The 19,953-nt window shown below is 42.7% G+C and overlaps 1 protein-coding gene across 1 annotated transcript; it reads right to left on the minus strand.

The window, feature by feature from the left end:
• Positions 1-1,473: 1,473 nt before the first annotated feature.
• Positions 1,474-5,608, minus strand: Magea4 (MAGE family member A4). Its single transcript, XM_040285127.2, is given in 5 exon segments — positions 1,474-3,725; positions 3,728-3,920; positions 4,547-4,649; positions 4,760-4,833; positions 5,477-5,608. Coding segments are annotated over 5 exon segments (927 nt in total). The 3' UTR covers positions 1,474-3,300.
• Between the last annotated feature and the right edge of the window lie 14,345 nt (positions 5,609-19,953).

The raw sequence follows: 19,953 nt of genomic DNA on the forward strand, positions 1-19,953 counted from the left end.
AGATTTGCCTTGAAGTTTTAGGTGCCTGCTGTGGCTGATGACTTCAGTCCAACAGTATCCCATGGGATTGAAGAGGATCATGTCAAAGCTACCAGATAGGGTTCCCCTTCTTCACCCCACAGGACATTTCTGCACTTGCCTCTGCAATACCGTCCTCTCAGTAGGCTGAGGGTTACCCCTTTCGTTTGATGCAGGGTAAAATCTTAACCACTGAGCCTCTGCCACCCTCCACATGGCCATTCTTGCCTGAACACCTGGACGGGTCCATTAGTCACACTGAAGCCAGCATTTTCCTGTGAAGCCAGTGCCAGACAGGCAGCAACTGAAGGATGGTTAAATATTCTTTTATTGTCAAGAGCTAGCATGTGTTTCTTGGACTGTTTTATACCTCCTGGGAGACTCCAGGCATTTATGAAGTCAACCTCAATAGATGTTTTCTCCACAGTGATTTTCAAAGCATTTCTTCATCTAATACTCATAAGGAAAACTTTGGTGTTTAGCCATTCACTTGTGTATGTGTTCAGAGGTGAGTGACACAAAACATACCCATTTAAAAATCTGATTTAAAATATCAGGTGGTTTTAAAAACCACGTAACTTCAGGGTTATATCCCAAGTACCAAGAGTATGCCAATTACTACTTTACTCACAATCCACTGGAAAACATTTGGTGGGTGTGTTGAAGTCAACTGGATTGGTAACTATGTGTCTAAAAGTCCCTGTCTTTTATTTCAAAGGATCTGTTCATATCATAGGGTAAAGGATGGGAGAGCCAGATGACTTTAGGGGGTAGGAATGTTCTCCATCACCTGGAGGACAGGCAATTCCACACAGTCACCAGAGAAGGCAGCAGGGAAGGGCTGGGCAGTGGACCAGATTCCAGAATTTAAAAGGCAGGTACATGGGGGATGACCAAGGGAAGGGTTCTATAGTGAGAAAGGATCCTGAGACTGGACATAATGCTGGAAACAAGGCAGTCCATTCTCAAGGAACCAACCTCAGACAATCCCCAATTATGTTTGATCCTGTCACCTACTTTAGGACTGCTTTTGGTATGTTGGCCTACCTCCAGCGTTCTTCTTTTTGTCACTAGAGAGACATTATACAATGCTGAGAAGAGAAATGGATTCCAAGTAAGAAGGTTGTCCTTGGGCTGGGACAAGGGGTCTCACCTCGGCCCTGTCATTTACTAGCCAATGATACTGGGAAGTTCCCAACCTCATGAGCCTTGGGATCTTCCTCTATGAAGCGGGGCTGAGAAGGCCTGTTTGGTCAGATTGTTGGGATGCGTAGACTGCATGTAAAACACCTAGCACAGTGCCTGATCTGTACTGGCACTGTAGTGAGAGGCATGAGGCTGTTATTTCTTGTAGTATTTCTTCTAGTAGCCTCTACAATTGTGGAATGTTGTTTCCATTGGCATTGCTCTCGAGGATCCGTTGGAGAATACAACTCAATAGCACATGGAACACAATTGGCCAAAAAGGAAATTTTATTAAGTTAGTAAATATTCCCTCGTTGGAGGACATATTACAAGATCTAGGTGTGGAGGAGTCTCTACTACTGGATGCAGTTCAAAGGTCCTAGAATTTATTCGTTTATTTATTTTAAATACACGACAGTGGAATGCATTACAATTCTTATTACACATATAGAGCACAATATTTCCTATGTTTGTATATAAAGTATGTTCATGCAAATTCATGTCTTTTTACATGTACTTAGTGTTTTTTGCATTACAATTCTTATTACACATATATACCACATTTTTTTCTTATCTCTGTATATAAAGTATGTTGACACCCAATTCATGTCTTCATACATGTACTTTGGATAATGATGTCCATCACATTCCACCATCCTTGCTAATTTAACTCAAGAACCAGCTCCTTCCCTCCCTTCCAGTTACATTTCCATCTAAACCACTATTGTCATTCTTTTCACCTCCAATGAAAATCTATTCTTTGCTTAGAGTTGTCTAAGTTGTATTTCAGGTAACTAATTAAATGTTCAAATGGAGTCCACTCTGGGTCTCCCAGACCAAGAAAATGTCAGTATAGAGGCTTCTCGGCACTTCTTCAAAGAAATGTCTCTGAAGTTTCCCTGGAAATCCTTGTATATAGGACATAAATCACCTAGTTCTTGTGCTATTTAAGTGCACTGGGACAAGGGCTCAGGATACTTCCCATACTTGACACTAACTCTCTGCTTTATTCATGAAGTGAAAAGAACTGCTCAGAGCAACTTTTTAGTCTTCCAACCCTAAGACACACCATTTGAGGTTCTGGCCCTGGCCACCATAAAGCCTCAATTTATATCACTCCCAGAGATGGCAGCAAACTCCTTGGCTTGACATTGGACATTGACACTTGGTTACTCTGCCCTGAAGCACAACCTACTCACCTACTGCCAAATGTTCTTTAAATCTCAAAGTACATCTTACCATCTTCCTGATATGTTTGCTGTTCCTAGACTTTACTATTCCACAGGTTAAGTTGGATCTGGCTTATCCTATATCTCTACCACTAACACAGGGACTTCCAAAAAGCAGATGTTCACTGAAAAATGGGGTAAGAGGCAGTGAGCAGGGAGTCTTAGTAAGTTTAAATTTCTCCAACAATTTTTAATGAGCCAAGCATATACAAGTATATATCTTTATAATTTTATAGAAACAAAACAAAAGGCTATAAAACGTAAGGACAGGTAAAATTATCTTTTACATGTTTGTCTTTCCTTTACCTCAATCTATTTTAGTGCTGAATTATCTCACATTTCCAAGGAAGTTTTTATTCTAATGCCATGTTATCTTGTTCCAGAGCACAAAATAAGATGGTAAAGTTTCTGATTTATTTTACAAAACAGCAAGACTCTTAAACTATATAAACAGCAACATGTTTGTGAGCAATGTGTCATTCAGAAACTTAGAACTCTGAAGTTAATTAAATCTTCCATTAAAAGAAACAACATTTGAAAAAATACCAAAATGAAAGAAAATCTCCAATTCACCAATACAGACTAGGAAAGCCACTTGTTATATACTAAATTCACTCAAGCCCCATTCTGCCTTTGCACTACTTAAAAAAGTGACTGCTATCTTCAAACACAGAGTAAAGTGTCTGCCTCGGACTTCATTTGGGACAAGATAAGATACTGAATGTGAACTTGGAATATGCCTTGGCCCTGACCACTCCACTACACCTGGATGCAACTCTGCCTTGGGCTTCCTCTTCATCTCTTAAAAAGCGTCCTCATACCAGATAGAAAAAGCATTGGGAGGAGTATCATTGACCTTGGTCCAAAACTATAGGACTTTCACCTTGCTAGTTACAGCATGAGCCCTTGGACCCAACAGGAACTCATACCAAACAGGATCACTGCTGGGCACCTGGAGATACTCCAGGTACTGTTTCTCCACCAAATCTTCAGAGATGTGTTTTCTAGGTTCCCCATAGATAAAGTGTTCCCTCCAAGCATGTATACCCATCACACTCAGCACTTCCCAGACAACCTCTTCAGGGGTGCAGCTACCATCCAGAAAGATCACAATCAGAATATTTATCAGGAGACCAGTTTTGGGCATGCTCTGTTCATCACTTAGCATTCCATCATAGATAAGATCCAGGGCAATGACAAGAACATAGGAATGACTAGAGGGGTCTATTTCTATGTCAATGCCAAAGACCAGCTGCATGCACTCAGAGGCTTTGCTGAAGATCATGGGGAAGTGCTGATGACACTATTGAGCATTTCTGCATTGGTCACAGGCTCAGTCATTTGATACTTGAGGGGTAAGATAAGGTTGTTGTAATCAACAACCTTATCATCTATGACATCACTAATCAAAGACTCAGTGCCTGGAAAGGCCTGGAAGTTTCTAAAATCCTCATTTTCCTGGTTGCTGAAGCCCTCATGGAATTGGCTCTATGGGCTATAGGCCATGGTAGATAGGAAGGAACAGTTTCTCTGAGAACAGTGGAAGGAACCCAGCATTCTGGTAGCACAAACATCCTTCATAGTACTCAGGATCTGAGAATAACAGGAATTAGAGGAAAAAGAAGAGAATGGACAACAGGAGGGAAAGAAAGAGGTGCACAACTATGAGAACTGGTACATCAACCAGACCAGTGCCACCCTTTAGGCCTAAAGATGCTTTTGTTGGTGTTTCTAATTTTGAGGCATCATGACTTTCCTTGGGAATATCAGGCAAAAAGATGGACAGGAGCTTGGTATTGGAGACTTACCAGCCTGGGGAGAGAAGGTGCGTGTCAGAGCCTTAGCTGAGAACTGAACCCTTGGAACCCCTCACAAAGGCCCACTACAGGTCTTCTCTTTGGGCAATGCTCTAGGGCTATTCAAGTTCCTCTCCTGGTAGGCCTATTTCCTGAAAACCTGAGGCAGGAAGTGAGGCAACTTCTGTGGGTACAGCAAGCCCACAGAGCACAAGGCCCAGGGTTAATAGTAGGGCTTCTGGGGCCTGAGCTCTGTGAGACTCCCTCTGTCCTGGTTAGTGTGGGATCCTTGATACACATTCCCAGAGTGCCCCACACCATGACTCCAAATACTGCCTGGGCCTCCTCTGCTCCAGGACCTGAGGACACTGCCTCATACAAAACCTTCACGGCCTGGTTCCAGGAGTTCTTGTAAGAGGCACTGAGGGGTCCCACAGGTTTCAGACTCCAAGCACAACCTGATCCACCAGCCCTGATAGGAGGGACGGGCTGCCTTCTGTGAGGTCCCCACTGCTTACTCTGGGCCCTTACCTTTCCCCTGGCAGGACCTGGATACCACCCATGTGCTGGCCTGAAGGGCACTCTGTGAAGAAGTGCCCACCTTCCTGTGAAGGAACACAAGGCAGTGAGGGGCCTCACATATGGCCGCACCTTCTCAAAGGTGAAGCAAGAGCTGGCCAAATTCAATGGTTCCGTGTGTCCTGGCCATGGAGGATCTGGCTCAGTCCTCACCTTAGGTATGAGATGCTCTCTAATGATCTAAGGGCACCTTCCTTAAACCTTAACAAAGCCTTAAACAAACCCTGTCTATGTGAGACACCCAGAAAGGAAGTGAGGGGAAGGTAAAGCCAATGGAACTGGGTTGTCCCATGGCTGAGAAGAAAGGGCAGGTGAGGATCAGGGTCCTTGTGTTCCACTGAAGAAGTTCCTTCTGTCCTTACCTGACTCCTGGCTATGCCCGAGATCCTCCTTCTGCTTTCCTGAGCCCAATCCCCTCTTACTGAGGCCTTCACTTCTCTGAAACCAATGACACACAGAAAATAAAGGAACCTTTACAACCCTGCCTGGGCTTCCTGTGCTGACAGCAGGTAACGGGAAGATTTCTGAGGGGCATCCACTGTATTCTGGGACCCTTGACCTTCCCCTAGGGTCCTCACTTTACTCTTGGGTAACTGGGACACCTGTCTGATGACCAGATAGTGATCCCTGTGCTAAGATGAAGTTACCCTGTCACATGAGGTTCCTCACTTCTCCAAGAGCCTGGTACTTCCCAGAGAAGTGAACAGTTTCCCACTGCCCTTGTGTAGGTTCTCCAGGGCTGGTGGTTGGACCTGGGTCCAAAGTATTATGGGCTGAGAGATTACCCAAGTCCTTACTCATGCCCACGCCTGCCCTTCCTCACTACCACCCCATCTGAGATGAACTGACGTCTTTACACCAAGACCCCATCTCCCTGAATACCTCCCATATTTGCGCCCATGGCAGAAGATCTTGCCACTTAGGGCCTCCTAGGGCTGACTATAGTGGGCAGGCACACTGTGTGGTATCCACTGGGTCAGAGATGGGGATACTTTCAGTCCATACCTTGGGTCTGGCAGGTCCTGGATTCCTCCCTCTGCTGACATGTTATCACCTCTTGGACCAAGGTCCCTACACATATAAAACCTCTCAGCCAAACCAGGAGGCAGAAATGAGCCAGAGTTACTTCCAGTGACCCTGAATGGGGTAGATTACAAGGGAAGCCAGGTTCTGTGAGGTCCCTTCCTTTGGGAGGTATGGCATTCAGTGCCTGTCACCAAAGTTCCTCACCTTGATTCCTAGCAGATGCTGGAATATCTCCCAGGGTCCTGAGAGGCAAAAGGAGTCACTACAATTCTCCCTCATCCTAACCTCCGACATTTAGGCAACAGGCTGGAACTCCCAGGGTCCCTTGCGGCCTAAGGGTTTGTCCCAGAATATTACCTTTCATCCCCAAGTGCAGGGCTGATCATAGAGGTCACTTGGATGATTTGACAACCCTCCCACTGTTGTGGGGACTCCTCAGTCCACCCTCAGTGCTCACCTTGACAACCCACAGCACCCTGTCCCTGTCCCTTCACTCCGCCAACGGCTTTTACTCCCAGCATCCCCTGCGACTGGAAGGAGTACCCTGGTGTACCGCCGTGGAGATGAACAGGGCACTCTGGAATTCTTCCCCAGGGGAAATGACTGGCTACAAAGGGACGGAGGGCGGGGTGAGGGGGAAGAGGGCCTCTTCAGTCTACGCCAGCTCTCACTTTGACACCCACAGCGCCCTGTCCCCTCACTCCAGCAACGGCTTTTATTCCCAGTATCCCCTGCGACCGGAAGGGGCACCCTGGTATAAGGTCGTGGAGGCGGACAAGGCACTCTGGAATTCTTCCCCCGGGGAAATGACTGACTACAAAGAGGGGGGTAAGAGGGCATCTTCAGTCTATACCAACTCTCACTTTGACACCCACAGCATCCTGTCCCTGTCCCCTCACTCCGCCAACCGCTTTTACTCCCAGCATCCCTTGCGACCAGAAGGGGTACCGTGATATAAGGCTGTGGAGGCAGACGGGGCACCCTGGAATTCTTCCCCTGGGGAAATGAGTGGCTACAAAGGGAACCTACCCCTGGGGGTACACATCTTCCGTCCACTCCAGCTCTCATCTTGACACCCACAGCATCCTGGACCTGTCTGCTCCTTGTGTGGCTCAGCCTATGTCTTTAACTCCCAGTGTGCCCTGCGGGGAAGCGGCACCCTGGAATTCTGTCCCCCATACCCCCATGCCATACAGTCTAGAGGACTTCCCAGGATAGTTTGGACATCCTCCCTCTGTGGTAGGGCCTCCTCAGTCCACCCTCAGCTGTCACGTTGACCCTAATAGAACCTGGTCTGTATGCACTCCCTGCTCATCGCAGGCCAAGGTAATAATTAGTTAATTCCCACAGTGCCCTGCAGGGGATCAGAAAATCCTCCCCTACTGACACTCAGGATTCAGAGCTGACAAAAGATGTCACCAGGGATTTGAGTGACACTGGATGATGAGGTCTCCTTAGTCCACCCAGCGTTCACCTTGACCCCCAATAGACTACAGGCCCTATGTACTCAAGTGACATGTATTACGTGGCTCTGGCAACAGGTGTAACTCCTAGTGGTGGAAAAAGGACACCTTGGGCTGGCCATAGAGGCAGCCTGGGTCTTTTAGGAACCCTATTCCTTGGGTGGGGCCTCCTCAATCTACTCCAACTCTCACCTAGACCTCCAAGAGACTCCAGGCCTTGTTCTCTCAGGTGACCTGCATTGTGTGGCTCTGGCATCAGATTTAACTCTAGTTGAGGCCATGACCCCTCTTCTGACTCTGTGCCAGAACAAGGTCGTCAACTCTCTGACCCACTTCGGTGGAACTCAGTGGATGCCACTTAGGACCACCTGCCTGGACAGCGAGCACAATGTGATTCTTCAGGGCCCACCTTCCTTCCTCAGACTCCTCACCTTGGTTTCTGGCCAATGCTGGAGCCCCTCGCCGGCCCACCCATAGTCCCCTGTGGTGAAAGTGGGGGTGGGAATTGTAAGATTGACACCTGGGCCTGCCAATGATTTCCTAGTGCTGAAAGCTGTTCCCTGTCTGCACAAGGAGACCTGACCCAGGAGAGCCACTTTCTTTTCCAGCCTCCGTGCTCTCACCAAACCTGGTTTCCCAGAGATTTACTAACACCCAAAATTGTAAGTAGCAGCAAGTCAAGTGATTTGGCCTAGGCTGACTGTCATCTCTACCTCAAATTACTAGATTGAACGCTGACCCTTGCACTCTACCTCCAAGCTACATCAACAATCCATTGTTTTGTTTTTGTTTATTGTTGTTTTGGGGGTGTTGACAGGGTTTTGCTAAATTGCTCAGGCTGTCCTGAAACTTGGGATTCTCTTCTTAGCCCTAGCAGTAGTTGGAATTATAGGGCCTATCTAAGGCTTGCTAATTTTGAAGTGATCTAAATTTTTCATAATTCATGTAGCCATTTTTATTTTTAAACTGTCATTTAGTATCTAGAATATATTTTCCATTTTTGCCAAATATATGTGTAACACATAAATATCTAAAGTATATATGTAGGTTATACTTATATTTATGTATAGATACTTAAACATGTATACATATGCAATCATGCATGTATTATCTACATATAATATATACATTTTCTGTGTATTTATACATATTTTTATGCATGTATGTGGGTTATATATAACTACAAATATCTCTTTGATTAAAGAATACTCTTTATGTTAATGATTCATACTTAAACTCACTATTCTATTTCTAGTGCATTCTTTCTATTCTGTTAAAACAATAATGGTTTTGAAACTCCTATCCTTCCCAGCTAAGAAGGTTTCTAGTCGTTACTAGCAGACACTCTAGATCCCTAGTCTCTCATCTTTTCCTTCTCTCTCTCTCTCTCTCTCTCTCCCCCCCCCCTTTCTGTGTGTGTGTGTGTGTGTGTGTGTGTGTGTGTGTGCGCGTGCGCGCGCACGCCCAAGCGCTTGCGCGGGCGCGCACACACAAGGGATTGAACCCAGGGGCATTTAACCACACTGAGCAACATACCCAGCCATTTATTATATTTTGAGACAAGGCCTCACTAAGTTACTTAGGGCCTCACTAAATTGCTGAAGCTGGCTTTGGACTCATGGTTCTCCTGCCTTAGCCTCCCAAACCGCTGGGATTGCAGGCATGTTTCACTGTGCCTGGCCAGTCTCCATTCTCTTTCTGTCCCTGGGTTCCTGGCACCTGTGGTGTGATGTACTGCCTCAGATTGTGCAGGGAACTTGCAGCAGCAGCAGCTTGGAAACTGTTCTCCCCCTCATCCTGTCATATGCCACCTATGCAGGTCACAGGCCCTCAGCAACCTCCCTGCTGCAAGCCCATCTCCAAACACACACATTCTTCAGTCTCCTCCAGGGCTTTCACATGTTTATTTCTTAAATGTTTTATCTATCCATCTTTCTACACACACACACACACACACACACAGTTTTTCAGGGTTGATTTTGGAAGCACAAGGCAGTAGCCCATAATTGATTGTCATTTTGGCAACTACAGGTAAGGCACAAAAATGTAAGGAATTTAAGGAAATTCAGGACTTTTACATTATTCTGTTCCCCTCAATGACTATGTCATATTGCTCTATTTATTTCAGACTCCTTTTTGGTTATGTTTTTATTAGTGCATTATAATTATACATATCTGACATATTCCTACATGCATGTAGCATAATTTTCTTCACTTCATTCCCCAGTACTTCCTCTTTCCCTTCCATCCTTTCCAACATTCCCTTCTTCTTCAGTCTTCCTTCTATTTGTTTTTAAATGAGTACATTATAATGATGCACAAAGTATAATTAATTGTGATATATTCATCTAGCATAATTTGTCAATTTCATTCCCTAGTGCCTTCCCTCCTCCTTTCCCCTGGATTCCATCCTTTTACTGTTTATTCTTCTATTGTGGTGAGACCAGACACTTTTTTCCTGACTCTGTCACTACACATTCATAGTTGTCTTTATAAAGGCCTTATACATTTTTGTTAGGATCTTTTTTTAGGTAATTTTTTGACTTTGTTGCCATTGTAAATGGCATATTGTCTATTAGCTGTTCTACATAGTGCTTTTGTGTGGCAACGATTTTAATTTTGCCATTGTAATCAGCTGTACACCTGGTCTGATGTCTCATTCACTTCAATACTCCACATGAATGTTCCTTTGAATTTTCAAGATAGATAATGATATTGTTACTCTGCCTTATTTTCCCCCAATATTCATACCTCTATTTTTTTCTGATGATCACAGCTCTGGCTTTGTGCCTTAGCCCTGTTTTGAAACACAGAGGCAGTAACATACATCTACCTCTTCTTCCTGACTTTAATGATAATTCTTCTAACATTTTACATTTAAGTATGTAAGTGATTTTAGCAAGTGGAAGCTTCCTTTTAATATTAGTTGAATAAATGTTTTTACTATGAGCTTATGGTGAATTTCTTTCAAAAGCATATTCTCAACCATTGACATTATGAAATGTTTTCTCTCATCAATTTTGTATGTAAGGAACTAAAATGGAAAGGTTTTTTCCCTAATGTTTACATCATATTTTCATGCCTTGAATGATGCCTATTTATTCATTTAATTCATTACTTTATCTGATATGCTGCTAATTTATGTAGGATATTTGATGCTGTATGAGCGAGCTTACCTCAAGGGTTCTTATCATGGGGAGGGGGTTCTTGTCTGGTTTTTGAATCCAGGAAAGCTGGCTTGAGACAATGAGTTGAACTACTGGCAACTTTTGATATGCTATGAAAGAGTCAACAATCAGGCAGTAATTAGTTTTCTCTAACCATTAAGTGGAACTGGCCTCCCAAACTGCCTGGTCCTGGAATATCTGAGGGTGGCTTGAGCTTTGAAAAGTTTCAGTTTATAGAGTTTAATCAGAATTTTATTTTCCTTTTAGGCCAATTTGATCATTTATTTATTTTATTTATAAAAAGTAGTCAGAATTACTGGAAGGGCATTATTTATAATGCAAACCTTTCATTACAGAAAGCGTCAAACATATAGTAGAAAGAATAATATAATGAGCCCAGTATACCTGACCTTAAATACATGGAAGATTTGTCTCCAGTTAGATTCCCCACCTACCTGCTTCTCAGGTACTGGAATAATGTGGAGCAAGTCCAAAACATCATAGTATGTCCTCTCTAAACAATTCAATATGCACTTCCTAAACATAAGAACTTTTTTCTCCTTTGGTACCAGGGATTGAACTCAGGGCTGCTTAACAACTGAGCCACATCCTCAGCCATTTTTTTTTTATTTTATTTTACTTTTAGACAAGGTCTTGCTGACTTGCTCAGTGCCTCGCTAAGTTGCTGAGGCTGGCTTCAAACTCAAGATCCTCCTACCACAGCCTCCCAAACTGCTGGGATTACAGGCATGTGCCACCACACCTGCAGATAAGAACTTTTTAATTAAAAAGACATAAAACAAAATACTTGTTTTTTTTAAATTAAATAAATAATCATCAGTGTACAATTGTTTTACACACTTTTTGATACACTTTTAAGAAGAAAGTTTTGTCCTTGAATGAGTATCTAAATATGGTCTATATAGAGTAATTCTTTGTTATGCCTCTTAAGCTTTTTAAAATTTGTGTATTACCTCTCAAGTTTTCTTTTTCCTTGCAATTCATTTTTTTTATTTTGTTGTTGTTGAAAAAGAAAAAAAAATGTTGTGTTCATTCCAGTTTTCCAAGACTCTGGAGTTTGATGAATGAAACACTGGTGTCTTTTAACATATTCTTCATCCCATAATTTCTAGGGCTACATGGTACTTCAGGCTTATGTTGTATGCCCTGCCCTGGTTCTAGCACCAGCCATTTCTTCAAGAGGTCTGCTTCCTTCTATAAATGGTTCTAGAAATCTCCATCTGGGTGCTAGAGGTGCTCATTGTTACTTGGGAGTTAGTTATATGCCTCCTCTGCTGAAAACACAATGATATGATCTCTATCATTTATATATTTAGATCATTCAAATAAAAACTTGTAAGTTATAGTCAAAATAGTGAATATATTCTTATCATCTAAAAGTTTCCTTCTAGCCCATTGTAATTTCTGCCTGCTAGCCTTCCCTGCACACTCATCTGCAAAAATCACTGATCATTTTCTGTCACCATAGATGAGTTTATATTTTAAGAGCTTTTATATAAAAAGATTTGGAGAAGTATGACTACATTATTTGTTAGGTACATGCTTAATATTTTTGTATTGCCAAACTATTTTAAAAAATAGTTGTGTCAGTAAACATTATCACTAGGTGTTACTTGGTATGGCCAATCTCTTCAATTTTAGCCATTCTAATGGGCAGATAGTGGTATCTCATTGTGATTTTGATTTGCATTTCTCCAATGAGTAATGATGTTTGAGTTCCTGACCATGTGGTAAAACCCTAGTGTAAATATTGCTGAACAAGTATTTTGTAGATGTGATTAACATTTGCAATCAGATGAGATTACAGTCCATAATGTGAGTGGGCTTCACCTTTTCAGTTGAAGGCCTTAAGAGCAAAAACTGACATTTCCTAGAGAGGAGAGAATTTTGCCACAATTATATAACATAGAAATGCTGTGTGAGTAGACACTTCTCAAAAGAATGAATAAAAGTGGCCAAGAAACATATATGAAAAAATTGGTCAATATCATCAACCATTATGAAAATGCAAATCAAAACTACAATGAGATAAAATCTCACCCCAGTTAAATGGCTATTATCAAATAAATAAATAACCAATGCTGGTGAGGATGTAGAGAAAAAAATAACTCTCATACACTGTTGGTGGGAATGTATATTAGTACAACCATTATGGAGAACAGCATGGAAGTTTAAAAAAATTGAAAATAAACCCACTATGTGATTCTGCTATCCCACTTCTGGGTATATATCCAAAAGAAATAAAATCAGCATACTGAAGAGATGACTGCATGCCTTTTTTTATTGCAGCACTGTTCACAGCAGCTAAGAAATGGAATCCACCTAAGTGCCTAAGTGTGTTTCATATGGAATATTATTTATCCATAGAGAAAAATGAAATTCTATAATTTTCAGAAAAAGGTATGTACTGGAGAGCATCATGTTAAGGGAAATAAATCACACATGGAAATGCAAGTACCACATTGGCCCTCACATGTAGAAGCCAAAACAGTCAAACTGAATGTAAACTAGTGATTACTAGAGATTGGGAAAGGTAGAGGCTAGATTTAATTAGTGCATGCTGTATCCAAGTGTTGAAATATTATACTAAACCCCATTATTATTTACAATTTATACATGGGAATGAAATAAAATATTAAAATAAAAAGAATGGGGGCTGGGGATGTGGCTCAAGTGGAAGTGTACTTACCTGGCATGCGCGGGGTGCTGGGTTCGATCCTCAGCACCACATAAAAATAAAATAAAGATGTTGTGTCCATTGAAAACTAAAAAAATAAATATTAAAAATTCTCTCTCTCTCTCTTAAAAAAAAAAAAAAAGAATGCCTATGTGAGTTTCTGACCTGCTGGCCTATTCAGAGTTCAGATGTGTTAGATATGAGCTGATTTATTTTATGTCTCCTTTTCTATTTCTCTTTCTGTGGCGAGAAAGAAGAAGATATCTGTAGCTGTACTGACAGATACAGATGTAAATGAAGATAGACACAGTATGGATCAAAGTTTACTTTTTGCATAAGGATAGCTCATTTTTCCAGATCTAGTTGTTTCAGACAATTCTTTCTTTCCAATCTTCATTTGTATCTTTACCAATAATTAGTTGTCTATATATGCATATAAATGTGAATCTACTCCTGGAAGAAATTTATTTTGTTCTACTGAAGTATTTCTCCAATTACTATTTTGATTATCAATAGTTTATAATGGTTGAAATGATGTAGGGTATTTTGTTCTATTTTTATGGATTGCTTGCATATTTTTATGAATGTTAGAATCAGCCTCCTGACTTCTATGTAAATATTTATGGAATTCTGAATTGTATTACATTGAATTGATCAATGCATTTGAGAAGAATTGACATTGCAACAATATTCAATATTGTGAGTAATAAACAGATTTATATTTCCATTTATTTATATCTTCATTAATTTATCCTTGAAATGTTTTATAGTTCTCAATGTACTCATCTCCTACATATTTTGTCAGTTTATCCCTTTCAATTAATAGTTTCTACTACTATTTTAAATTATACTGTTTTAATTTCCAGTTGCTCATTGCTAGTATCCAAATATAATGATCTTGTATGCAATGGCATTGCTACTCTCAATAATTAGTTCTAAGTGTTTTATTAATTAATAGAATTATCTCTGTAGACTTTTCTTTTCCTTTTCCAAACTAGAGGCCTTTTAAAAAACCTCAAGTACAATGCTGAGCAATCCCAGCAAACCCTGCCCTGCTTTGTGAATTCATCAGTCTTAGGTTGTGGCTTCGTACATGCAAACATCCTGCATAACTTCTGGCATATGAATATTGGCCTTGTCTCTCCTTTACTGTTAAATCCTACATTGGCTTATTACACTTACTAAGGTAATCAAGGCCCCTTAGATTATAAACAAGATTGGGATACCCAGTGAAGCAAGTATGGTGGTTCATTAAAGTCTCACAGACTGAAGGTAGTGATTTCTGAATGAAAATTAAAAACCTAGGAAACCTCAGTGGACTTAGGAAAAAGAAGTGGGACAGAAAAGTACCCTAAAAGAACTAAGTGGTCTTCAAGGTTGTAGAGAAATGTTTAGGAAGGAAGTGTAAAGATCCATATCTCCATGTAGTCTTAAACACAGAGTGCTTTCAGGTGTGATAACTCTGAACTAGGTGCTGGTGGCCAACAAGAGAGATTGGACCATTGCAGGGGGTGTCTGTGGAGAGGTGTGAAGGAAACATCCTCTCTGGGCCTTGTGATGCAGTACCATTGAGCGTGGGGACACGAGAAGGCATCCTGCATCGGTTTGGGAAACCTCTCCAGGGGGCTGGGCATATCCTTCCTTTCTCCAACCAGACTGACTCTCCTGGCCTCCAGGTCACAGGCCCCTTCCCTATGGACCTGACAGATGGGGATGCTGTGTGATGTCTCAGCCCTTCCCCCGCCTCGGCAGGCTGAGGGGTGTGGCCTGGGGTGTGACTCGCTGACCCAACAAAGCCCAAGGGTGTGGCCACCTGTTGTCCTGGGGACCATAAATAGAGGGAGGTCAGCGGCCTGGGCAGACTACCTGGAGGTGCTGGTCCAGAAACATGGGCAGGAGACCCATGGCATCCATTTCACACTGTGCAAATTCCAACTCTGGCAGCAAAGCGGGCCAAAAGAAGACGTGCATACATCATCGAACCAAGTACAAGAAAAGCAAGGTGAGCTGAGCCACCCAAGTCCTGCTCTTCTGCCCCTGGACTGCCCTCCCTACCTCCCCCTGCACAAAGCCCCTGTTGCCACCCATCCTCCACGTCTGCCCCCAAACCAGTGCCCCTCTGTGATCTCCTTGTTGTCCTTCCAGGGCCGAAAGATGACAAGAAAGTCTAGAAAGCCCCTTCGAGGGCGTTGTAGGAACAAAGAAGCTGCCAGAGCTCCGACCACCTCAGCTGATAGCAATAAGAGAGGAGCAACTCAAGCCAGCCACAGTCTCCTGTTGAAGAAAGTCCACTGTCGGGAGGAGCCGGAGGGGACGACCGGAGCCTGGAAAGTAGCTGCTGCGGTTGCTGCAGTGAGGACCCGTAACACCAGCGAGGCCTGAGACCTCAGAACCTTCCCTGAAGGCTCCACAGATCTGGTCACAGAGAGGTGGTCACTGCGCAGAAGAGAGTGTACATCAAGAGTACGGAGATTGTGAAAATAAAATCAGCCTCTCTGGTGTGTGTGTGTGTGTGTGTGTGTGTGTGTGTGTGTGTGTGTGATGGTGGGGGACAGAGGAGCAAGGGGAGGCTGGTGTGTGGGAAGAGGGAGGTGGGTCCTTTGGGGCTGTGGGTCTTCCAACAGGGCCACAGAACCAGAGGTGGAGGATGAGGACAGATGGGTGCTGAGCACTGAAGACTCATTTCCTCCACACGGGTTTACCAGGAAGGAGGGCAAAGACAGGAGATTTTCCCCATGTGTAAAGGGGGATGAGATGGGAGAGGTGTAGTATGTGTCGTGCAAGTGTCTCCCCAAAAGGACACAATGTAATGGCTAATGCCTGTGCTCTTGCTGTTCCTCTATGGGGCCTTTTCCACAGCTAGACTAGTGACCCAGCTAGGCCAACCAAAGCCCTTCTCCTGAGAAGCTGAGGATTTCCCTACACCCTTTTAAAAAACACTGTGTAAATCAACAAATAGCTATGAATGGCAAGTAGGGAGGCTGGTGTGGGCCTTTAAGGTCCTTGTTGTATGAAGTTGGAAACTGGGAACCAGAGACAATTGGGTCTTGTCCAAGATCACCAACAAATCCATCAATGGCAGAGCTGAGCTGCTAATGCCTCCTACATCGAAAGTCTTCTCAAAGCACTGTTCCCCTATGGTTTCACTTGCCCATGGGTGCCTCTGAGAGGATGTCACCCTCTTTTCATTTTTCCTCCATCTGGATAGCTTGTGTTAATTGTCATGTCAGCCTCTCCCCACTGCTCCAGGTCAGCTCCATGAGTTGCCACAGTTCAGCAGCCAGATAGGCTCTTGAGTACTCACAGACCTATAAAATACTGAGAGGAGAATGTTCTAGGAGATCCAGGACCAGTCTTGATCTTGCAAAAATCCCTCTGCACCAAAGGCTATAGGCTGGAAAGGCTCTGCTTCTCTCAGGATGCTTCTGTGGACTCGGTGTTTTTTCCCAATAACCTTGAGAAGTCCAGCTTGCAACACTCAGAAATAGAGTCAGAAAATGAAAGAACTTGTTGGAAGTCACACAGCCACTATGGAGTAAAGGCAAGATTGGAACTTAGATCTTGGATTTCAGAGTCCTGTCTCCTACCACTGCACAGGAGCCTCTTTCTCCTCTGGCCTATCCTCTAGGTGGCCTGGGAGTGAGGAGGCAATTGTGCAATAGTCTATAAGTCAAGATGAGTATCAGAACTCCTGATTCTCCAGCATGGCTGCCTCCTGGCTATGCAACCTTGGCACAGCCACTTCATTTTTCTGCACCTTGGTTTGTGCAGCTTTGCAGTATAGATCACAGTGCAAATTCAGGTCTGCCAAGTAATGTTTACTGAGCACAAATTTTGTACCAGATTGTCCTGGGAACTAGAAATATAGATAAACACAATGTAGCTCAAGGAGCTTACATGTGTTGAGAGAAGAAATTCAGAATACATAAATAAATGACCAGCTTAGATTTTTGTCAGGCCTGGAAAGTGTTATAAAGTAGACTATACAAGGAAGGAAATATATTGGCAGTATTTAAGGGCCTGCTCCAGATAGGGTGGTAAGGACTTAGGATTGGTTAACAGCTCTAGAGGAATCACAAATCAGGCCAGTGGTATGGTGTCAGAATCATAATGCATGGAAATGAGGCCAGATTACCTCTTGCCTTCCTTCAGAATCTCGTTCTCAGAGATTCCTAGCTTCCCCCTTCTGCCTCCTGGCCTCCCACTGGCCCTGGCTTGAATCCATTTCTCCAGCTCCAGTTCTAGCCCTACTTCTTCCTGTCCTCCATGCTCCTGGGGCTCTAGTTGCACATCTATTCTCCTCTCAAAGATTCATTTTTTTAAAAAAGTAATTAGCTGAGTTTCACTTCCTAGGTGAAACCTGCCACACAGCTCTCTCTAAGGCCTCATACATCTGTATTTTCATACTCAGGTCCCCCAGGACATGCATCTGTGTAAGAGTAACTAATCTACATGCAGATACTTTACTTGGTTCAGCAGATAGGATCTCAGAAGGCTGTTACTACTTCTGTGCTATGTTGGTGGCACCAACATTCCAGCACACTAGTTGGCAAAGAGGAGGAGGAGGTGCTCAGTTTCTGTTGTTCGGCACTGCCAAAGGAGGCATCAGAGCTTATAGAATCTCAAACTGAAGGCTTTTTGATGCTCTACAGTGTTCAGACAAGCAGAAGCCAGTGGTAGGAAGAAAAAGAATGCTGGAGAATAGAGGCCTAGGTTTGTCCAAAGTCACTGCATAGAAGACCTACAGTCTTCTTCCATATAACACCTTCTCCTTTTGTTCTCACACACCCCTTTCTAGTGACTATTTTTCCATCACTGCCTGATTCCTCTCCATTGTCTCTGCAAACCATTAAATGTGAGTGCTCCTCTGGACTGTGCCTCAGACCCTGCCCACCTCTCATCTCTGTCATCATATGCTCCCTGGCTCATATCATCCATTCCACTTCTGTATTTTGACCTCTGAACTTCAAAGCTGAGGTTGTCTCTCAGGTTCCTCCACCTTGATAGGAATCTCCACTTCAACAAGGCCCAAATAGCCTCATCTTCTACACTCCTATAAGACCACACCATGATTAATAAAATAGTTCTCATAATTAGAAAAAAGACTCATGACTCCTGTCAATTTTACTTTGAAATAACCGTTGACTCTATCCTCTCCACTATGACCACCTTGCTAGAAGCCCTTTACCTTCAGAGACATTCCCCAACCTTCCTCTGCATTGCCTAAGTTCTTGTACTTCCTGGATGGAGTTTGTAATGTAAGAGGAAGGGGAAAACAAAATATGTATTTTGTTCTTTTCTCTGCCTTGAACTCTCTAACTTCATCTCCCACCAACAGAACCTACATGATTCCACTTCCACCATGTTACCTTACATAAGGACTCTGGAAAATCTGGCTCCATTCTTTGTTCTCCATTCTTTGTTTCCTGCTGGGTTGAGTCATTTTATGCAATTTGGTTCCTCAATAATTCTATCTTCTATGTAACTAGTTCCCTGCAGTACATTTATCCTCTTATCAAAAATTAGAGTGGCTTCTGTTTTCCTGGTTGAACCCCGACTGATATAGCCCTTGTTAATTCTAGCCTGGCTTATTGTAATAACTTTTCAGTAAATCATCCTGATTCTCATTCTATTCCTCCCTATTTGCTCCTAACATTGCAGAGTAACATGTCTTATCCTAATTGTCCTAAAACCCTTCAATATCTCCCCATTGCCTACAGAATGGAAGACTAACCTAGGTTTGCTGTCTGGTGATGGGATGGGTGGGAGATGGGACTGTTGCAATGTTAGGTTGCCAGGTGGGGACCAGGGCAGAAAGCTAAAAATGCCCCTCAGCTGCTGGCACAGTTGTATTTCTCTTCACAGAAAATAAAGGGAACGAGCTCTCAAAAACTGTCTTGGTGAGTAATAAAAGTTTCAAACTACAATGATAGATACAGACCAACTAATTGGAAGCTCCTAATTCATCTATTTGCTACATTTTCAAGAGATTCCTATCCCAATCACAGCTGGGCATAGTGTACTGTGTAATAAGTGTTGGAGATTATTTTATTATATTTTCATATTTCTCATTGCTCAAAATGGAATTAGGAAAAAATTTAAAACAACTGCAATTTTTTAAAGATTGAGATGTCAGTACTAAGAGAAAATTTAAAAATAGCATAAAGAGATGGAGCTTGGGATAAGTTTGTACATGCAATTCATGCTGTGGGATCTTGAACTTGCAATTTAGCTTGGGATTTTTTAGCATCCAGTTGTAGGAGAAAAATTGCATTATATGAACCCCAGGATTCCAAAGATAAAAACCAACCAGTGGCTCACAGAAGCAAACTATTTTCAATAATATGAGAAAAGAATTGCTGCTGGGTATCCTCATAAAGAGGACAAGATGGGCCATAGTGAGTAATATCCTCCTCAATATTGTAGCAGCAAATGCTTTGTAAGGGATGCTTCTGTCAGTATTGGACAAGATCTCCCTGGATTCATGATAAGTGTGTTTGATGGTGGGGGAATGAGGAGTCTAGAATTATAGGTTTCCTGTTTGTTATTTTTTCCATTGTTCTCTGAGACTCCTGCATTGCCATACTTACTAAATTTGTGATAACATGGAATCCTTTTGCCTTTGCCTCTCCCTTGATAGATATGCCAGGTCTATGTCATTTGGGGTATTTATTCATTCATCCAGAAGCCACTTATGAATAAGTTAATGGGCTCTGGTGAAACAGTGGTGAATAGAGGAGACTTAGCTTCTGCCACTATGAAATTGAAAATGCAGTCTGCAGAGACAGAAGA

The sequence above is a fragment of the Ictidomys tridecemlineatus genome, chromosome X, assembly GCF_052094955.1.
Source record: "Ictidomys tridecemlineatus isolate mIctTri1 chromosome X, mIctTri1.hap1, whole genome shotgun sequence".
In the NCBI taxonomy this organism is placed as follows: domain Eukaryota; kingdom Metazoa; phylum Chordata; class Mammalia; order Rodentia; family Sciuridae; genus Ictidomys; species Ictidomys tridecemlineatus.